The 21,340-nt window shown below is 33.4% G+C and overlaps 1 protein-coding gene across 4 annotated transcripts; it reads right to left on the bottom strand.

The window, feature by feature from the left end:
* Positions 1-673: 673 nt before the first annotated feature.
* On the bottom strand, positions 674-17,672 carry LOC117342907. Of its 4 annotated transcripts, XM_033905205.1 has the most exons (7): positions 17,465-17,672; positions 16,677-16,780; positions 15,697-15,757; positions 13,883-13,948; positions 12,745-12,898; positions 8,517-8,641; positions 2,979-3,531 (listed from the first exon to the last, which is right to left on the bottom strand). In XM_033905205.1, exons 4-7 carry the CDS (start codon positions 13,935-13,937, stop codon positions 3,068-3,070), a joined length of 798 nt encoding a protein of 265 aa, XP_033761096.1. In that variant the 5' UTR covers positions 13,938-13,948; positions 15,697-15,757; positions 16,677-16,780; positions 17,465-17,672; the 3' UTR covers positions 2,979-3,067. The 4 variants fall into 4 exon arrangements, with proteins under 4 accessions (XP_033761095.1, XP_033761096.1, XP_033761097.1 ...); XM_033905206.1 differs by lacking the exon at positions 17,465-17,672 and having other exon boundaries at positions 16,677-16,787; XM_033905204.1 differs by lacking the exons at positions 15,697-15,757; positions 16,677-16,780; positions 17,465-17,672 and adding an exon at positions 674-1,354 and having other exon boundaries at positions 3,105-3,531; positions 13,883-14,113.
* Positions 17,673-21,340: the final 3,668 nt, after the last annotated feature.

The following is a 21,340-nucleotide window of genomic DNA, read 5'->3' as shown; positions in this document are numbered from 1 at the left end:
TTAAATGTCTTTCTACGTAAAAGTCCGGGTGTTCTGCTTGATTAATGGATGATAATAACTAATTATGACTGGGCGTTGATATTGATTTTTTGTATTTTATGGTGTGTAATCAATTGATTTTCTTTTAGATTTAAATGATATTTACACTACACGTCTATGAATCAAACATTAAAGATCTTGTTTCAAAGAGTAAGTATGTTTTATTAAAAACAAGAGTAGTTTGTTTATATTTTGTACCGAATGTTTTGAACTTGGTTCGCTATTACCTCCTCCCTAAAGTCCTCTTTTATCTTTCAGGTAGATGAATAATTAATTACATTTCGAATACATCATATCACATTCCGACATAAGCCAGCATCTTTAGGACGCTGTTATCAATTTTCTTACATTTGTTTAAGTTGGTCAGATAATTTCTATTCATTTAGGGTCCGTTTAAGGATTTTTTCAGAACCGGTATAAACTCTGTCTGTGGTACATCACTGATATTGTTCTGTATATCGTGCGACTGCCATTCCATGATATTTTGAGTGAGGTACTCACCAACTGCTACATGGGGACACCGTTTCATGACGAGCCTGGTTGTTTACGGGACAATGAGCTAAGCTTACATAAACAAACAAGCTTCTGACAGGATTACTAAAGTTTACTAAAAAAAAAGTAACATAACAAGCCATTGGATTACCGAATGTTTATTATTAATATTTTTCAGATTCAAATTTTTGATACATATGTAATAAAGGTAAGGCCTACAACATGAACGGCTCTTTTACGACATAAATTAGGTACACCACAAATTTCACTAAATAGCAATAAATAATATATATTTACAATTTTACTATTAACATATCGTTGTAAAACAAGATATAATCAAAAGTTTTTGATAGATATACATGTCGCAATTATCTAAATGTGGAAAAACAAATAATCAAATTACTGGACGCTCAAGCACGAAGAAAAATATTACAACCAATGTTAAACATATTTAGCGCACAACAGGAAAAACGTAAACAAAATACGTACATTACGATAATCTGTGATTCTCTTTACACAAACTAGAAACAGGTGTGATTTTAGATACTTAATATGGCGTGACCATTATGACGACATATACATGATATTTTGTACATCTCGTGTGTACCATCTTAATAGCTGTTCCATATAATGAAGTGCACTGTCTGTAAAAAATAATTAATTTCAGTTTGAATTGAATTAAAATAAAACAAATGTGTATAAACATTTACCATTTACTTTTTCCTCTGGTACTTTAATTTGATAGAGATTTGGAGGCAAACGTCATAGTGCTATTTCGTCTTCATTTCATTTCACAGCTATACACACAACCCAAGGATTTTATCTGAAATGATTAAAGCCTTCTGTTCAGAAACTTATATATAATGTATATACAGTGATACATTAATACACTTCAACCTCGTGCTATCTTGGGAAACGAAATTGTTTTCCATGTGAAAATGGGGTTATGTTAGAGTAATCTCCCTTTACGATAGAGTTTTCTCCCTTGGATAACTGCAATCGTACGTTAATATCCCCCAACGCACGCACGCACGCAAGCACACACGTACGCAAACACACACGCACGCAACTTATTTGTTTGTTTGTTGATTATTGAACTATAATCATACTTCAAATTATTTAAACAAAAGGCTATGAAAGGCCCAATATAAATTAACCCTTTAAAGGGACATCACGGTAAAAACGTTGTAATTTTCAATGAATGTAGGTGTTTTGTTCCTTTCCAGTTATGTTTCTGTGCTGTCCCAATGTTCACAGTCGATCCCCATGTCCAGCTTGACCACTTGATTTAGTTGGGAATCCCCCTCTAAATTTAGCGGGGAAATTATTTTTAAATCCTCGCGTGACTGTTTTGAAATCGAGGCAACACAAACACACGATAGTTTACAAGGCGAAATATTCCATCTGGGTTAGTTGGATAACGATATTATACAGTGGTTTAAATGTTAAATAACACATTCTGTATATATTCCGGCACACACATTTATGTGTAAATAAGTGTAAACACTGTACATATAGTATAGTGACAGTAGCGATGTACTGGTACAGACTGTATAAATATTACCGAGTTTGTGTAAATATTACCGAGATTGTCCTGACCTACTATCCAGCAATCAAGCAGAATACGAGCAGCGTCCGTATTACTGCTGTTTTCATGTTTGAACTGTATTGTACTGCTTCCCCAGTTTAATTCTAGGATTGTGTTTGACCCATTTTCCAATTATTCTCTTCATTGCGGAAGCTGTTATCGTTTTCAACCGCAGTCGATTCACATTGGAAGCCATTTTTGTTTTCAGGTGTTTTAGTGTGTTGTGCGCATGCGTGTTATCGTATATGTCACAAAATTTGCATATTCAGACTATTGATCAACGAATTGTGATAACCTTTTTATAATTAATAATTGATGTTTTTTATATACATATATCATCAAATTCGAATGGTTATTGTTCATAAGGATATTTTTTTTTAAAGATATACCCAATAATATGAAAAAATACAAAATAAAAATTGGTTTACCGTGATGTCCCTTTAAGACTAAAGACGAATGCATTGTCTTTATGGTCATAGTCAATCACCCGTAGCGGAAACAGAGTAAATCCCTGTTACATGAGCATATCACAATCAAATAATATGTATATTTATTACATTCAAATAATACTCAATCTATGAAAGTGATATTTTTCAATAGTGAAAAATATCACTCTTTCTGATATTTTTCGATAGTGAAAAATATCATTTTTTCTGATTTGACCAATCAAAATACTGCTTACAAACGACAGTGTGGAAAATAAAAGCTGATCCGATATGTTTTACCATAAAATATAATAAACAGAATATCTAACAGTATCTTCAGTAATACAAAATATATTTTCTCTTGCGGCTTAGATATTTTTTAAATCACTCATGCTGCGCACTCCAGAAAAATATCAAAATATTAGCCCCACTAGTAAAATGTATTTCGTATTACTGAAGACACTGTTAGATAACCTCGTTATATTTCTACTGTTTACATTTTATTTCTAATATCTTATTCAGATCATTTAAACATGGGTAATAAAAAAGATGGGAGCAACCTTGAAAGTAATCCTCCAAGAAATCCACCGTTCCCAGGCATTATACCGTTCCCAGGCATTATACCATTTCCAGGTAATAATCCATTTCCAGGTAATAATCCATTTCCAGGCAATCTACCATTTCCAGGCAATCTACCATTTCCAGGCAATAATCCATTTCCAGGCAATAATCCATTTCCAGGCAATCTACCACGTATTGCAGCAGTAATTTGTTCATCTGTCAAAGGTATCATAGGTGCAGGTGCAGGTGCCGGCGCAGGCGTAGGTGCGGGCGTAAGTGCGGGTGCAGGCGCAGGTGTCATTGGGTTTGGACGAGGCATGGGTCTTGGTGTGTTCATTGTTCCTGTTCGAGTTACAGCACCTAGGCACATGGCAAACTGGCTGTCACATGTGCACTGAGAACCTGCACAATGGCCGTTGTTTGCAGCTGCAAAAGAAGAAAGTAATAACTTTATAATAAATGTTGCTACTTGTTAATTGGTCATATTGCCAGGACTATCAGATTACATAATTGTGTTGATTGCTGAATCGAAGACTTTATGGCCTGTACCCCAAGGAAGTATGAACATCACCAAATATGTATATACAGATCATACCTTAATTAACATATTATCACATTAATATATTATATAACTCAATAGCATTATTACACTAAGTAACAATTATATCTGAAGTAATCTCGATACTCCCTTTATACTGTAATCTACTACTAAATTATGTATGATTTTATATGCATGTAAATTAGGTATATTATTTGTGCTACATGGATACTTATAAAAAAAATTGTGACCTGTATATATGTTTATAAGGAGAATACTTAAATAGGCATTGCCTGATGTCTGATCCATTTGTTGCATTTAATGACAATGAAATATGTTGAAATTGAAATTGCTGAATAAATATGCTGGAGAATAATTAACACGTGTTAATGACAAAGAAAGTTGTAAAATTGTATCATTTTGGCTTAATTCTACGTACGCTAATACGTTGCTATTGTTTTCCCATCAGGGCTAAATTCAAATATTAATTAGAAGACAAGTTTCCGAACGTGCATAAAAACGTTGGTAAGCTACACGGATGTATTATAATGTACAACTAGAGTATGGTCCTAGGTATTAGTTAGTATTCGAGGCAGATCTGAGTGGGGTAAAAGAACACAACCGAATATTTAATTTGATATAATTTATTTGTTTTACGACTCACAGAGAGAACATCCAATCGCTTTTCGGGTCACATAGTATTTAAATCCCTACAGAAATCATATGATATATTGCACTGCTTTTCGTTGGAGGTACATTATTACGGATTCATCCCGCATACTTTCACATGCTTCCTTCCATGTTTTGTGTTTTGGGAATATTGGAGAGGAGTAACCCTGTTGCATTCCATGTTGATCTCCTTGTAGTAGATGGTGACTACCTCACTGAACAACAAACCGGAGATCCATCACATGCCATCCAAAGCAATTAGAGTAATGTGTCTTGTACAAGGATACAAAACAGCACAGACCAGGCCCGCACCTCAGCTGACCGAGAGACACAAACAGACACAGGTCGGGGCGGCAATCCTGGGCTCTTATTACCACCACAGATAGTTCACAACACATATACATAGCTATGATATCCTAGAGTGATTAATTTTTATCCTATATTTGGAGAGAAAGACAAATCGGTTGATGGGAAATACAGTTACACGCACGGTATAAAAATGACACTAATTCATTCTTTATTGGAGTTTCACATTGATACGTCATCATTATCATATGTAGTGGTAGCCGAGTCGACAACTGACAAGGCGACAGACGGATCATCGATCACGTGTTTAGGCGAAGACAAATATATTACTTTGTCAGGTATTCTGTGAGAAGGAAAGCCAAATTTCTATTATTATAGAGGTTCTGATATACTTATTAATGTAACCTTTGCCCTCTGTGTCTGGTAGACAAATTCTGAGTGTATAAAACTGACATCAAACACATAGACATGTGTAATAGTGTGATCAACAGGAGGTCATAAAAGTCATTGGCTTGAATTCTGACGGATTTAATTAATTTAAACGGAAAAGGATTTGACTAAGTTTTTATACACATAAAATCACGAATAAAAGGAAAAGTAATGTTGTTCAACCAGTTATTAGAAAATTTTTGAAGCAATATTTTTATTACCTTTTTTTTTATTTGAAGGTGTCAGTTGTTTCATTGCACTCCTTTCCTTGGAAAAACCGTTCTCGGTTATGGCTGGTGTAATCGAGAACTATTTTTCCAAGGAAAGGAGTCCGTTATAAATTGTGTAGTAATGTTATAAATTGTGTAGTAGTGTTTTAAATTGTGTAGTAGTGTTTTAAATTGTGTAGTAGTGTTGTAAATTGTGTAGCAGTGTTATAAATTGTGTGTTAGTGCGTTACAAATTGTGTAGTAGTGCGTTACAAATTGTGTAGTAGTGTTATAAATTGTGTAGTAGTGTTGTAAATTGTGTAGCAGTGTTATAAATTGTGTGTTAGTGCGTTACAAATTGTGTAGTAGTGCGTTACAAATTGTGTAGTAGTGTTATAAATTGTGTAGTAGTGTTATAAATTGTGTAGTAGTAGTGTTATAAATTGTGTAGTAGTGCGTTATAAATTGTGTAGTAATGTTATAAATTGTGTAGTAATTATATAAATTGTGTAGTAATGTTATAAATTGTGTAGTAGTGTTACAAATTGTGTAGTAATGTTTTAAATTGTGTAGTAGTGTTATAAATTGTGTAGTAGTGTTGTAAATTGTGTAGTAGTGTTACAAATTGTGTAGTAATTATATAAATTGTGTAGTAATGTTATAAATTGTGTAGTTATGTTATAAATTGTGTAGTAGTGTTACAAATTGTGAAGTAATTATATAAATTGTGTAGTAATGTTACAAATTGTGTAGTAATGTTATAAATTGTGTAGTAATGTTATAAATTGTGTAGTAGTGTTGTAAATTGTGTAGTAGTGTGTTACAAATTGTGTAGTAGTGTTACAAATTGTGTAGTATCAAGGTGTCGGTTGATTTTACATACGACTTGACGTAACCCAAACGTCGACTACTTACTCGGTCGACTATCAGCCTTTTGATTCTCGCTTCGAGAGGCTACAGAGCAGACGCGATGGAAAGGATATTTTAGAAAAGCACGGGTTTAGGGCGGCAGTTCCGAATACATAATATTACATCTGCTGACAAAGTCTAAAAATAAACAACTATCAATACGAGCATGCGCAGAAGCGTTGTCGTAGTTTGTTATATACGTTTACAACGTTTTGTATTCTAATATTATTAACTTGTTTTGCATGTTACCAAAAGTTCTCGAGGTAAAAAAAGTTAACCTTGGGGATTATCATCACAACAAAAACGACACACCTTTATCGTTTGTCATACCCTGCTCTGTTCACTGTTGTTTGTGGGATCACGTGATATCAAAATAATTAAGTGCGGACACACGGCGACACCGTTTGATAAATTGTTAGACTATACGGATTTTCTGTACAATTATGGTAGATATGTCACTGTGCTTATTACGTGTTTGGGGAAGTTATGATACGAAACTAACGTCAGCTTTATAGTTAGTGTGAATTTCTTGGAATACTGGTGATCAATTTTACCTTCGCCCGAAACAGCAACATCCGGGCTACAAATCAGGACGACGCAGCGTGATTGATTTCACTCTTGCACGTTTTTTTCCTATATCTCTGTGTATGTGAGCAGTCAGTGAATATATTGGGTGAGTAGATCCAAAAATGAAGACCACGACTCAAGACTACAGGTAACCGGGAAATGACATCAAAATTTTTATATATACACCATTGATTGAGGAGAGACAACCCTTACATAAAATATAATTATTGGAGTTTGATGGAACAGAATTAGCCGATCATTATTTCCCCTTCAGTGTCATATTTCCGAATAGGTGGCGTTTTGGTCGAGTAGTGCATGTGCTTGGGCATACGTGGCCTCAGACCACAATTAATTTCCCTCTTTGTTCTACCAAAGAAAAATCATATTGTGGGAAAGTCCGGAAAATCACAAAATATTACTACTCAAGCCTTATAACTCCCTGTGTCCTCCCACACAAACAAACATGGAAAAGGTGTCAAAACAAAATTCTGTCACTAGATTAAATATTGCACTATAAATCTATGCTAAAATTATGCCCATATCTGTAACAGCTAAGTCAGGAAAAAATATTTAGCAACAGTCCTGAAATTTCAATATGTACTACATTCGTGTACAACGACCCGGAAGTATAATTGTGGTCTGAGGCCACATGGTATGTGACTGGTCATTCAGCGATAGTCGCTCACACATGTACAGTGCACATGTTAGTTTTTCGTTTGTTTTCGTTTTAATATATATATAAACCTAAATAACGTTCATTTAGGTGATTAAGTGGAAATGTACAATTTTAAAATTTGTATAGAATGAGGTTTGAAGGAATATCAGAAAAGTGAGGTGTGTGAATTGATGACATTGTACATATATGTCAGCGATTCTCCTTATCAATACATATTATTACTGTTTTTGAATAATCGAGTTTTTCCTGTCAGAAAGTATGGTTTGGGAAGGAATATATAACTCTTGCAACCTTATATGTAGATAGACTTTTCTGAAATTTTCTGGAGGATAGATGTGTCATAACCTTTTGTTTAGAGGCAAGCAACATATGTTTTGACAAGTGGTTGTTTACAAGAAGTGTGTTAAAGAATTCCAGAAAAGTGATGGTTGGAGAATGTACTTGAAAGATTTGGCAATATAGTATAAAAGCCACGAGAAGCAAATTGTCATTCAGAACTGATTTACAATTGTCAAAGAGAGCTATATGAATCCTGTTGAATTATTAATTGACTGATACTAAGAACTGATTTGAATTATGTTGGATTATTAATTGACTGATACTAAGAACTGATTTGAATTATGTTGGATTATTAATTGTCTGATACTAAGAATTGATTTGAATTATGTTGGATTATTAATTGACTGATACTAAGAACTGATTTGAATTATGTTGGATTATTGTTTGACTGATACTAAGAACTGATTTACAACTGTTAAGGAGAGCTATGTAAATTTTGTTTGATTGAGACATTACGAGAATGGTATTTAAATAGCTGAAATACAGAGAAAGAAAGAACTTAGATCCGCCAATTCTTTAGTTTCCATTCAACAGCTATTTCAGCTGGTCAGTGTATTTTGGAAGTGTCGATGATTATTTACTTTTGGTCGTTAAGAAATCAAAGGTTTTGCAAGATTTTTTTCATAAGGATTGTACATAACTATACTATTATATTCTGATAGGATGGCATATTCATCTGATAGTTTGGGGGGGGGGGGGGGGGGGGGGGGGGGGGGGGGGGGGGGGGGGGGGGGAGGGGGGGGAGGAGAATGAAATTGTAGATTCTTACTACAATGGATTCTGCCATCCACTCGTGTATACACCCATCGGTACGATCCCAGTATCACCCCGAGTAATGGGTTGCCACATGCCATTCTGGTGCTTTCGGTGCAAGTGTCGTGATGAAAACAACATCTGAAAAAACAAGAAACTTCTATTATGTCTATTGTCATTGGAAGGTCCTATTATTTCTAGTCGATTCCCAAGAGACCGAAAAGCAGAAAATTCTTTAAAGAAGCAAAAATTCTAATTCTAAGATTTACAAAATGGGTCTCTGAAAATAAGATTAAGAGTAGATGTTTCGGAAGGTAAAGCGTCTTCTGCCTCATTGACAAAACCAGCCAAATAATTTTAGGTCAAATCCAAGCAAACATAAATCTAGGTCAAATACAGGCGAACATAAGTCTAGATCAAATACAGGCAAGCATAAATCTAGGTCAAATACAGGTAAACATAAATCTAGGTCAAATACAGGCTAACATAATTCTAAGTCAAATACAGGCAAGCATAAATCTAGGTCAAATACAGGCAACATAATTCTAGGTCAAATACAGGCAAACATAATTCTAGGTCAAATACAGGCAAACATAATTATAGGTCAAATACAGGCAAACAAATACAGGCAAACATAAATCCAGGTCAAATACAGGCAATGTTCCGTTCTTGATACATGAGCAGGGAATTCGACAACGTCTAATACAATATCTAAAAGGAAGGAATGTTTTCAAATGAGATACTGTTATCGGCCGTAAAGGTTTGGTTAGTATTGTTTAACGTCCTATCAATAGCTAAGGTCATTTAAGGACGACCTTCCCTGTGTGCGAGATCCATGCATGTGGTGTATGCGTGTGGTGTATGCGTGTGGTGCATGCGTTTGGTGTATGCGTGTGGTGTATGCGTGTAGTGTATGCATGTGGTGTATGCGTGTATATTTTGGAAGGCTATAAAGCCTTCTATGGTCTTCTTCTTAAGGTATTTCTCTCTGTGCTGTAATCAATCATTCTGATTTTAAATCACCACTGCCTTCTTTCTTTCAATAAAGTATGCCAATTTTTCAATTGTTCCTTATCAACAATGCATTGTTTCAAAAATAAAAAGAAAAAATAGAAATAATTAGGCCTACTCGCATTAGTCTTAAGTGCAAGTAAGTAGTGTATTTTTATTCACGGGCAGTTCTAATTTTGTCATATAATTTTAGATTATAAAAAGAGGTAAACATCGCAGTGATTGAATTCACAATCCTCACCAAAATAAGAAAAGATAAAAGAAGGAAAAAAAACAATAACAATAATAAAATAACTATTGCTAAAAACACTTGTTACAGAAATAGTGACATTTCAGACCTTTAGTGAGTATTCATTCTCCACTAAGTTGTAATGTAAACGACATTATTTTCAGGGGGACATAACTTCGAGATTGCCATAGATAAACTATACCAGAGGGGGTTATTTCTGGGTTTTTTTTACCCAAATGGTTTATGACCGTGAATTTCTCCGTCGCGCAAATGTTCTCTAGAGTTCTAACACATACATCATAATATCATACTAATATTATCTTCAACACATGAATACATCCAAGGACAGGCTATATTTAACGTTCAAACCCATTCAATTAAAACGAGGGGAAATATTTGAACCTATATGTGGTTAATAATCTTATCATGGGCTGTTTGATACTGATCCATCATAAGAGTTTTTAATGATGTGGTCTTGAGATACCCCCCCCCCCCCCCCCCCCCCCCCCCCCCCATCAAATTCGTATTAATGCCAGCTCAATTAATCATCAATGAAAAAAAAAAAAAAGCAATTAAATAAGCAGTTGTCGAATGTGTGCACATCATTCTAAACAGAAGCTTATTCACGATTATAGATTTTTTTCTGTTATATCTAATTATTCAAATTAATGAACACGTTTGAAAAGGTAAAACTTGCTTTCTGTTGATGGATACCAAATATTAAAAACATCTGTGAAAATGCAACGTCTGGTACGAAGGATACGTTTTATGTAAATTAAATGAGAATAATGATAAAGTGTACCTTTTTGGTTACACCTATATTACCTTATTTTACCGGTATGATCTATCATAATTTGACATTTTTGTCTAAATTGTTACATTTAAATTCGGTGTGTATTGTACTATCGAGCTAGGAAACGCAAAGTCATCAGCCACTAAATGTCCCTAATATATCAACTCCCAGTACATTTATGCATCATTATGCAAATAAAATTGTGTATTTTGATACAAATCTAGTATAATGATCATTAATGCATGAATTAGTACATGCACAATGTATTATCTTTTTTATAAGTGAAGTACATGATAAAAAAAAAAGAAATCCCGGATAGATATGTCCACATTGCGACTTCAGAACTTTATTTGATGAAATAATATTCTGTCACTGCTCTGTACCATCTTGTACTCTTCTTTGATTCTATTTTATTTTACCATCTCGTCTCACTATTTTCGAACTTGTTGTCAATATGATCATTATATAGACGGAACATCCTAAAAATCTCAGACACTGCATATGTCAGTGCAATTACGCTTCACTTTGGAACATTAGTCTGTAAAAGGTGATGGTGCAGTCATCAAAACTCTTAAATATCATATTGGTTGTGTTACATAGCCTCTATCATATTTACATTACCAACCCGAGGAAAATGTTCCAGTATATTCTCTGTCCTTTCGTCTGTAGCATTGACAACAATGTCAATCATAAATCAATCAAAATGAGGTTAACATTTCACATACTGACTCAAGTTATATTAATGAGAGATGTCTAATAGTGTTGGTGCTTTACTATCAAATACCTGGGATATATTTTTTCTATCACTTACACAATGTAAAATCGCATTGGAAAATACAATGGATATCGAAAATATAATAAAGATAAGATGATTATGATAAATATCTAGTCGCAATTATCAAGAGTAAATACAAAAGTAGCACCTGTACAAATGACCTGTACAAAAGATGTCAAGATATAACCTCCTTTCAATACAAATTGAGAGCCAAATACAGTAATGTCAAAATTAATTGAAATGTATTATTCTGTTATTTTGTCCTTGGACACGTCAGTGACGGGCCCAACGTTGGATACCTAGGAGGCAATTTAGGACCTTTAAAATAGGTTGAAAGGAATGTAAAAATCTTAGTGGGGAGATGCAATATTGAATTTGTCCATCCATACCTTATTGGCTAATATTGAGGATAATAATAAACTTTTAATGAAAACAAGAAGAAAGTAAGGTCGATTATGCAGAAAAAGACCCAGTATGTGGAGGTTTATCAAATGAAGAATGGCTAACTGTTCTGGACAACAATTATGATAAAGTTCTGAACGTTTAGTGCACAACTTCAGAAAGATTTTGTGCGGGCCATGTAGTATTTTCAATAGAACTACACATACATGTATAATGCCTTCAATAAGACAATATTCCGAATAATGGTTATAACACTGCAAAACTGTTTCGCTATTCTAGGACTCGTAAGTGATACCGTATAGCGGGAAATTTTAGCGGTCATAAAATATGGCGATTTGGTCATGAAAACTGAAAGTTAAATTTTTAAATAATAGATGCCAAAACGTGTTGAAATTCAGGAGAAGGCAAAATTCGAGGCCTTGAAGTCTACAAACAGTATGTTAAAAATATCTAATTTGTCGATAAAAATCACAGATTGATCAAACATTACAAATATGATAATACGAGTACTGGAGATCGACCATCTCTGTCTGTTGTACATTTTACCACTGTCTTATTGTTGTAAATGGAACTGTGCACTTTCAAAATATAGGATGGAAAGGAATTAAATATGACTAGATCACTAATTCTGCTTTATTTTCTATAAGCCAAAAGGATAATATTCACAGTAAAAGAAAAAAACAAAACAAAAAAAAACATGTTTTTACTCATACTGTATACTTAACACAGATGTTTTAATTTTTAATGGGTATCAATCAAGTCGTCTCTAAACGAGAACAATATAGGCAATGCAGATTGAAATTAATTTTGCAAAATTTGGGTTAGAATTGAAGCAGCAAAGAGATATTCATTTCAAATAAGAATGAAAAAGAAATTATACTTCGATTCACATTGTCCGCAAATGCACATCGTTTCTGCTTTAACTAATGATAAAACCGCGAAAAAAAAACCTATGGATCAGGGAGTTATTTTTATCGGAAAATCAAAATTATTTCCCTTATGACATTCCGCAATGACAGGGTTGATATACTCACCTATCTATACTGTCAACAACTGGTCCTCGATTTCTAAAAGGCCCGCAGTAATTGCCGTAAGATACCAGACGATGACATGGCAACCAAGTCTGGGTCCTCAACATTCCACAGAGATCACTTAAATCGCGTTTGGAACGACTGTGCTTCTTTTCAACTGGAAATAATACATAATTTTCAGTTGAGCAACAACAACAACAAATCGACATAATCATAGTAAGAAAAGAACCACATATTTATATAAGTCTAGGTATTTTCCGCTCCAAAGTTCTGAACATACGCTCACAATAAATATACTGTATACCAATTTCTCATTTCAATTGATGATATAAATTAAGAGTTGACATATCCTCGGTTATGCAGATCAAGGCCATTTCTGAATAACAAAAGAAATTTGCATGATTGAATCCAAACCTTGTGTTGAACATTCTGACTTGGAAATGTAAAAGTTACGTGTATATAACATACTGCTGGTGAACCCTACCTTACATTCGTGACAAAGGCCTGTACCAGACCACAGAGCGGACCACTAGATACTTTGGATTCGTTTTACATTGGTCTTAAGTAGCCAAGGGAAATTTTCATTGTCAGCGGTAAAGTGTTTTTATAAAGATATGTTCGCATATGTGATATTGTAAGTTATTTATGTATTTTTTTTCTGTATGGTGGTTGTATTTATTTATAGCTTGCAGCACATTTTCTAACAATTTCTTCTAATCATCATTACAGCACAATAGCTTAGTTGTTTTTCACCATTTTCACTTACACTATATTAATGTATAAAATGTTTTTTTGTTTTTGTTTTTTTTTTTACACTTTTGCTATATGAGAGTGTGTATACAGTATACGTTAACTGCCCTATACACCAACACCTGTGTGATATACTGGTATTTACATCATGTAGTTTTAATTCGTTTTTTTTTCATAAAAAGTGTCTGATATATCTAATTATATGCTGCTATGTGATTGTATGTTTAATACATGTTTAACATTTTGTGATAGTGTGCATTTTTGTTATGAATATATTTCAGTTGCTTTTTAACCTGCTTGTTGCAAAAGTAACGCTACAAAGCTAGTTGCCTTAATTGGTATATAGACGTGATAAACAAACCTTGTATAGCTCATTTATAGATATGTTTACCTTTGTTTGCTGTGACAAGTCCGACGAAGAGAATCAGTAAGCTGAAGGGAGACATGGTTGTTATACCTACAACGAAATGATTTAAATAGTTTGTTTCGGATTCATGCCATGATTCATGGATAATAAATTGATGAAAATAGAGAAAAAGAAAACCATTTACAATACAAATACCGTACACATACATATGTTAGCAGAAATCTTATTTTAGCGAATTTTGCGCATGGAGCTCTTTTTTACTGAAGAATATTGGAGAACGTTTTAAAAGAAACATTAATGACTAGGCTACTTCAACTTACGTTTACGATTGTTCTAGTGAAAAGTATTGAAAATAATTCAAGGTGCTCTTTTGAAGATCTTTCTGACTGCATGTGAATTTCAAAAGATTGTATCTATTCATAAATAAACTATTTCGTCGAATATATAGTAATATTGAAACCTAAAATGCAACATGTTTTCGACTTGTATAGTGATATACGTTTGCCCTGTGTAACGTAAACAATCATCTTCCATAGCTAGCAATTGTTGTAATGATTTAAAATCAAAGGATGAGAATACGCATTTTATGAAAAAAACCAATTTTGATAACATTAATGATGTTGTAAAAAAAGGTTTTACTTAAAATAAAGGATGTCCTTTTACATCTAAAGCTGTCACGGAAAAACAAAATTTGGAAAAATAAGAATTATTTTTGTCGCCAGAATATCACCACAGTACTAATGCTGTTATGTTACATGTATACGAGGCGTTAAATAAAGCTTAATTGCTCCCTTGATTACATACATTGAACGAATGAATAAAAGTTATATGAAAACCAAAGGCGGTGCGTCTAATCAAAAACAATTTATTCCAGTGTTAAAGTTACTTCAAATAAAAGAGATGATAATACGAATAAAAAACGGCTTAACAAAATGTGAAAAGATGAAAACGTTAAACGGGGAGGAGAGAAACGAGCAAACGACGGATGCTAAAAATACATCGTCCGTGGACCTACTTGGAGTAGAAAATTATGCGCCAACCGAAAACCAGAAACACAGTATAAAATAATGATGTTAATGATAATGAAAAAAAAAACAAAAAACAAACTAAAAAAAGAAATATAGGATGCTATTTCTGTATAAGTTACGCTTAAAAACGTATGTTTACATAAAACGAACGAACAAAATCGATAAAAAAAAAATATATATAATGCTTATAATCGAAAACTTTTCTTGCCAATAAAAAATTTGTTAAAAATAAAGGATATGATATATTCTTACTCTGAATGAAATTGTTACGGAAAAAATAACAAACAAAAACATTGTATTTTAACCTTGCTAAACCCAGAAAAACATATAAGTTGATCCTACATTGATACTATACTGTTATGTCAACAATGCTTGTAACAAAGATGGAAAACATGGTACCCACAGTATAGAAATAAATCAACACCAATAAATACAACATTATCCTAGTAATGACCGTTTATCAACCAAAAAGCTGCATACAAAATTTTGAGGTGGAGCACGAAGAAATCTATTGCAATTGAATATTGATTGATTTTAAATGTAAAAAACAAAAAACAAAAAAATAAAACAGAAAAACACCAGGCAAATTTCAAATCTTTTGGTGTTGAACAATGATATATAACATCATTTCCAATTTTCAATCGGAGAATTAATACATTTAAAGATTAAATACGTAGTCAAACAGAATTGTCAAATTATAATGCCAACAATAAGATTATGTGTTTTTTTTTCAAATTCTCAATAGAAATGTTAGAGATTTTTTTAAGTAAGGCATGCCATTAACAGTACGAGTAAAACTGTTCTACTTACGCGGCTGAAGCTGGCTAACTGGCGTTAGAGATCATTACTGTGCACCATTTTATACTTCACGCTGAAGGATTGAGTAAACTAATTTCATGATTGATTGTAGTAAATGATGTCATTGTCAGATTCTAATTTTTTGCATTCGTGACGTGATTAAACAAGACACATCGACATGTGGTTAAATTACAAGGTTATTTTTTTTTCAAAATATCTGAGGTGTATCAAAGCTTGTCAATTAAAATATAGATGCACTGCACATTTACATATTTACAGTATTTGCGACGAAATTAGATTATCTTTTTCCTAATTCTTTTTTTAGAATTCCTCGTTTTTGGAACTCTAGAATCTCAGATGAGTCGCCGAATGATGAAACAGCTTTATGATGAAGTGTTAATTCCCAGTCGACAAACGATGATTCTATGTAAATGTGCTTTACACATGGACATATTTTGGTTTTATTTGGGGAATGCGAAACATCTTCACGAAGCACGTTAGTTAATCATCCTCAGTAAATATTTAAAGGTGTTATTTAGCGTGAATATATCTGAACAGAAATTCGATAGAACATAATTGTTTCTGTATGACTTTGGCGTCTGAAATACCCTATCGAAAATAAGGTACAGCTACATCGGTGAGCATAGGAATCAATAACTTTTGAGATGTTACTATCGGGAATGAGCACAGAAACCACCAACGCCTCAGCTGTTAATACAGGGGATAAGAACAGGAGCCATAAACGTTTCAGATGGAACTATCAGGAAGCTATGCATCCAAACATTTAATACACATTAGGTGCACGCTGTTAAAATCAGTCTATTCTATTCTACCAATGAATGGCCGATGCTATCAAATAAAATTCACCTCATACCCCTTACAAAGGTAACCCTGAGATTGTATCTTTTTTTTAAAACCGATTGTTCAAATTCTTATCCAGCTTGTTAGCAACGTTCAAGTTGGTAGGATAAGAATCGATATACAGTGGTCACCTTGCTGAAGTGTTGAGATTTTGTTTGGTCTTCATTGTTTAACGTTCTATCGACAGTCATAGTCATTCACGTGCTGTGTGTTTGAGGGGTGCGTGTGCACTCAACTAAAAGTCAAAGTGAGGCAGTGTCAAGGGAGAATTTAGGATGAAGAAAATTGTTAACAATCCAGGGAGAAAATGAATATCTCAAATTTGGTCGCCTCTTGCACAGTATGCGATAAAAGCGACAGGAACTGGTAAGCCTCTTTTAAAGAATATTACCTTATCGCGATGCATGTAATTACTTATAGAATGCACTCCTTCACACCGTCCATTTAGAGTGCAAATAAGAAAGGATAAGTTCCGTTTGTGTTTTCCACAGAATATTTGCAAAACAAGGTTTTGAATTTATTTAACTTATGCATAAACTTTTTTCTTTTCCCTGTTAATGTTTACGTTGGTTTTTTTTATATGATAATCTTTTGCCCTTGAATCGATATTTAATTCAACTTCATAGATAACCCACACACTTAGCAGCTTGTTAGACTTTGTGACCTTTGTTTTGAAATGCAAAGACATCATTTACACATCGTACAGAAGGTATTTGTTAACGTTACTATATCCACATTTCTGTGGTGTTCTTTGACATGCACCTCTAATAAAACTTGTCATTCAAAACACTTAATTAATTCGTATCTCTCTATTCCCGCATATTACATAAATGTGTCTTGTTCGTTTCAATGGTATCACATTATGTTAATGGCATGATTATCTACATTTAGGCAAAATGAAAATTAATTAGTTCGTTACCTGTACGGATCACACTCGATTATGAACCACTTTCCCGTCTAATGTTCAAAAGGATGCTACAGGATGTGACTCATTATCCATAAGACATCGTGTGGTTCTTAAATTATTAAATAAAAACTTTAAAATATTAGATCACTTGTAAACAGATACCGAAGCAAAATAAATACATCCATCATGTCACATATCATTCTGTTACATAGAAATATTCTGCAATTTAAATTATTAATTAAATCATTGCAAATAATTAATCAGCGAAGCGAATTTAATATCAAAGGAAAATATCCATAACACGAGTTTTTGTTTTTGGTCTTTTTTTTTGTCTTTTTTTTTCTTTTTCTTTTATTGGGTTTTTATTGTTTTGGTTTTGTTTTGTGCCCGCGGTCGCGGATGAATACATAGCAGTGATATTTTTACTTACTATCATTTCAGACAGATGCACCGAAGTCAGGGACATTTGTTTGTTATGCGAGTTTAAATATGTATAACATTGATTGATGCTTATTTTGTCTGACATGATTGAAATGCAAGGACGTTTACATGTTATGAATAATGCATAACAACCAATTACTCTCGCAATAATATCCAATAGGATAAGATAAAATGATGACTAACATACATTTCTGGGACAGAGTACTGGAGTGGTCGAGGAAGATCTGTAGAAATATATACTGCAACGTTGGCAGTTTAATGTATAATTAAATACCTCGCATGCTCATGTTTTTTTATGGTTCTGTAGAATACATTTGAATTGATATTGATTGATTAATGGCAATAAACGTCTTAATCAGCTAATTAACACAAATTTTGCAGTGTCAAGTGTCTAAGAAATGTTCAGGTAAGTCATACTTACTCACTTTTTCGTCCTCAACAACGATTTTGCAAAAGATCATTATGCCAATGGGGTTTGATTGTGGTTTTATCGAGGATGAAATAAAACAAAATCGCCAACACAGAACATCGGCATAATAACGAAACTTTTTTTTTCGTAAGCAACAAAGAATGCCAACTTCATAAAAAATTCTATTCAAAATCGATAACACGAAAGCAAAACATTGAAAATATGGATCTGTATGGAGAAAAAACCCACACATTCCGGAATGGTAAGCGTCTTCTATTCATTGATAAAACCAAAATATATAACCATAGTATGACCGTTTTGCCCAGGATCCATGTCCATTCTTACCTACAGGTACAAAGTGTTTAATGATGGAACGTCACAAATAAAGTAGTTAAATACACTTAAATCGAGTCTCCAATCCCATTACACAAACACTTTATATCAACATCTTCGCCGCAGTGTCACTATATACTGTAAAACAACTTATTTTTGCGGCCACTTAGGTTCGCGTTTTCATCCCTAATTACTTTTAACGCGATTCGAGTTCGCGATTACAGTCATAAACGGCGTACTGTACCTGTACTTAAGATTCACATGATATTCACATGGATATTAATTTCACGTGAATTTCCCATAAAAATTCATGTGAAATAAAATTGTCTAAAAGGCACGAAATTGATGAAAAAGAGAAGATCAAATTGGTGCAAACAAAGGATTTTCTCTTTTCTTGATATGAAATGTGTATGCGCCAAAGACTATAATATTGCGCTATGAATTTAGACCAATCAGATATACCAGAATTATATGCCTCTTTGTTTATAAATAATCACATGTTAAAGATGCTTCCCCCCCACTTAGTGCCGCAAATCAAGAAACAAATCCCAATTGGTTTAACTGGGCAAACATTATAACACTTAACATTTAGAAATACAATAACATGTTAAACTCGAGTTTATCGACAAGTATATTTTATGTGTTCGCAAGCAAATATTAAGTTACTTAATTTGCAGCCGTTTATGGTCCTCAAACTTAAAATACAGATATTGAAAATGGCCACCATGAGTGACATTATTAATAATCATAGAAAAGTTAAAATAATTACATAGCAAAGCATGAATTAAAAGTAAAGTGTTTTTCAACAAGTAGGTTGCATTACATTTTGCCCTAGTGGTGATGTAAAAATCCGCTACAAAAGTGTGTATATCTGTATAACACATAAACACAACTTTCCCAACAATAGCTTCGTGACTAGGAAATCACCAACAGTTCTCAAACTTACATGTATGATAAGTTATGACTTACTTGATGTTTTTTTGGCCGATAATCAAGATGACATTGAACTTTCCAAGACCTCATCGAAAGTTATGTCGCTGAAAAAAAAATTACATGATAGTTAGGTGATCAAGCAAATGATTACATTCATCCGAATGAAGGCTTATACTTATGAAGTGAAGGATTTGTTTGCATGTTTTGATGATAATGATCATTTCTTTTGTACAATTAAGCAAGTAATTGCTGGCAAATATCAAACGTACCTTGTACGTATGCAACTCGAGAAGAAGATTCTCAACGAAATTTTCAACATGTTTGGCCCTTGTGACAATTGAGAATAGAAGGTATTGTATATCTGACCTAGGTATCTATTGGCAAATACCAGGATTATGAATTCTAGAAGAATTTAAAAGTTGATGGAGGGGCGACAGATGTGTAATGCATATGACCAGCTCATAAATAGTTTACACGCAGAAAACATCAGATCTATATAATATTGGCGATCATAATAGGCGAAGTCGACATTGTTGACATTGGAGACCAACCTTGGTGTGACTTAAAGCGGGCTGAATTTCGTTTTCAAAAATATTTAGGGGAGATAACTCCCAATTCTTGTTGAATACGCGGATTGTGAAAAGGGTCTATTCAGACTTCTTTATTTTGCTCAGTTTAGACCATAAAAGACAAGCAATAACAATAGTTTAAAGAGTTAAAGCCTGATACTGCCAGGCAAACTACCCGTTCAGCGCTTTTCTACAATTTATTGGTCACAGTTGGATTCTTTGCGGGAGGCCGTCTTTAAATGATAGGACGTTAAAGGGAATAAACCAAACCAAATGCGGTTTGGGTGTCGTGGGTGTATTTGGCAGTACATTTCAGTGAGGTAACACTAAGAAGACAGCTACAGGTCGGTGTTATCACTAGGAGACAAACACCAACATACCACAGCCTTCCAACATAAACACAATTGGTTGAGGAATACTTATAAACACAAGATCACTTTAGTTCACTCAATCTAGAGCGTGTCGTGACTTTTAGACTTTGATCATACCTTTTCGGAATATCATAGCCGTTTTCTTATTGGTAATTTTTTCAATGGTTTGCATTTGACCATGGAGGGTGTTTTTCCTAGTTTTATCGATTTCTTTTTAAAATTAGATATGTACACTTTTTTTTCACTGTTTTAATGTTCCATTTCAAGATGCGACATCCCTGAAAAATCTCACAAAAAACATAAAATGGCACAGAGACTAACCACTAAGCAATACAGAAAATATTATCGTTTACAGGGCGAAATTTACATACAAGCAAAACGATCAAATTTCATGTGCATGCAATTAACTTATTATGAATGTATTCATTTTAAATTAAACATTTGAAATTTGATTTCAAATTAAAAAGAGGAAGTGAAAATAGCTTAGGGTTAAAGAATATGTAACTTTTGGTATGGTGTAAGAATATGAAAAAACAATTTTTGTTTTCAATCAATCATCATTACTTTTATCTCGGAGATGAAACACCCTCAATGTTAGTTTACTTATCTCTGACGATTTTGTTCTCACCTTACATCCATTAATAGTTATGTATTAGGAGTTATAACTTAATAATAGCTAGTTACAAAATAAAGAAAACTCCAATGCTTATGTCTGTCACTGCATCGGTTATATTTCATTATTTAAGTGTCGACCTCTACCATGAGATGTAATGCGTTTGGAAACCAGTTTCTTTTCTTCTTCTTTTTTTTCTTTTTTCTTTTCTTTTTTTCT

The sequence above is a fragment of the Pecten maximus genome, chromosome 14 (genome assembly GCF_902652985.1).
Source record: "Pecten maximus chromosome 14, xPecMax1.1, whole genome shotgun sequence".
NCBI classification, from domain to species: Eukaryota; Metazoa; Mollusca; class Bivalvia; order Pectinida; family Pectinidae; genus Pecten; species Pecten maximus.
This window is presented reverse-complemented; position numbering and strand designations above follow the sequence as displayed.

Coding starts and splice junctions, on each gene's coding strand:
- LOC117342907 (XM_033905203.1), bottom strand. CDS start 14,066: ATGTATGTGTACGGTATTTGTATTGTAAATGGTTTTCTTTTTCTCTAT. Junction 12,899..13,882: donor ACTTGTCACAGCAAACAAAG/GTAAACATATCT, acceptor TATTATTTCCAG/TTGAAAAGAAGCACAGTCGT. Junction 3,532..8,516: donor GGATGGCAGAATCCATTGTA/GTAAGAATCTAC, acceptor CTTCTTTTGCAG/CTGCAAACAACGGCCATTGT.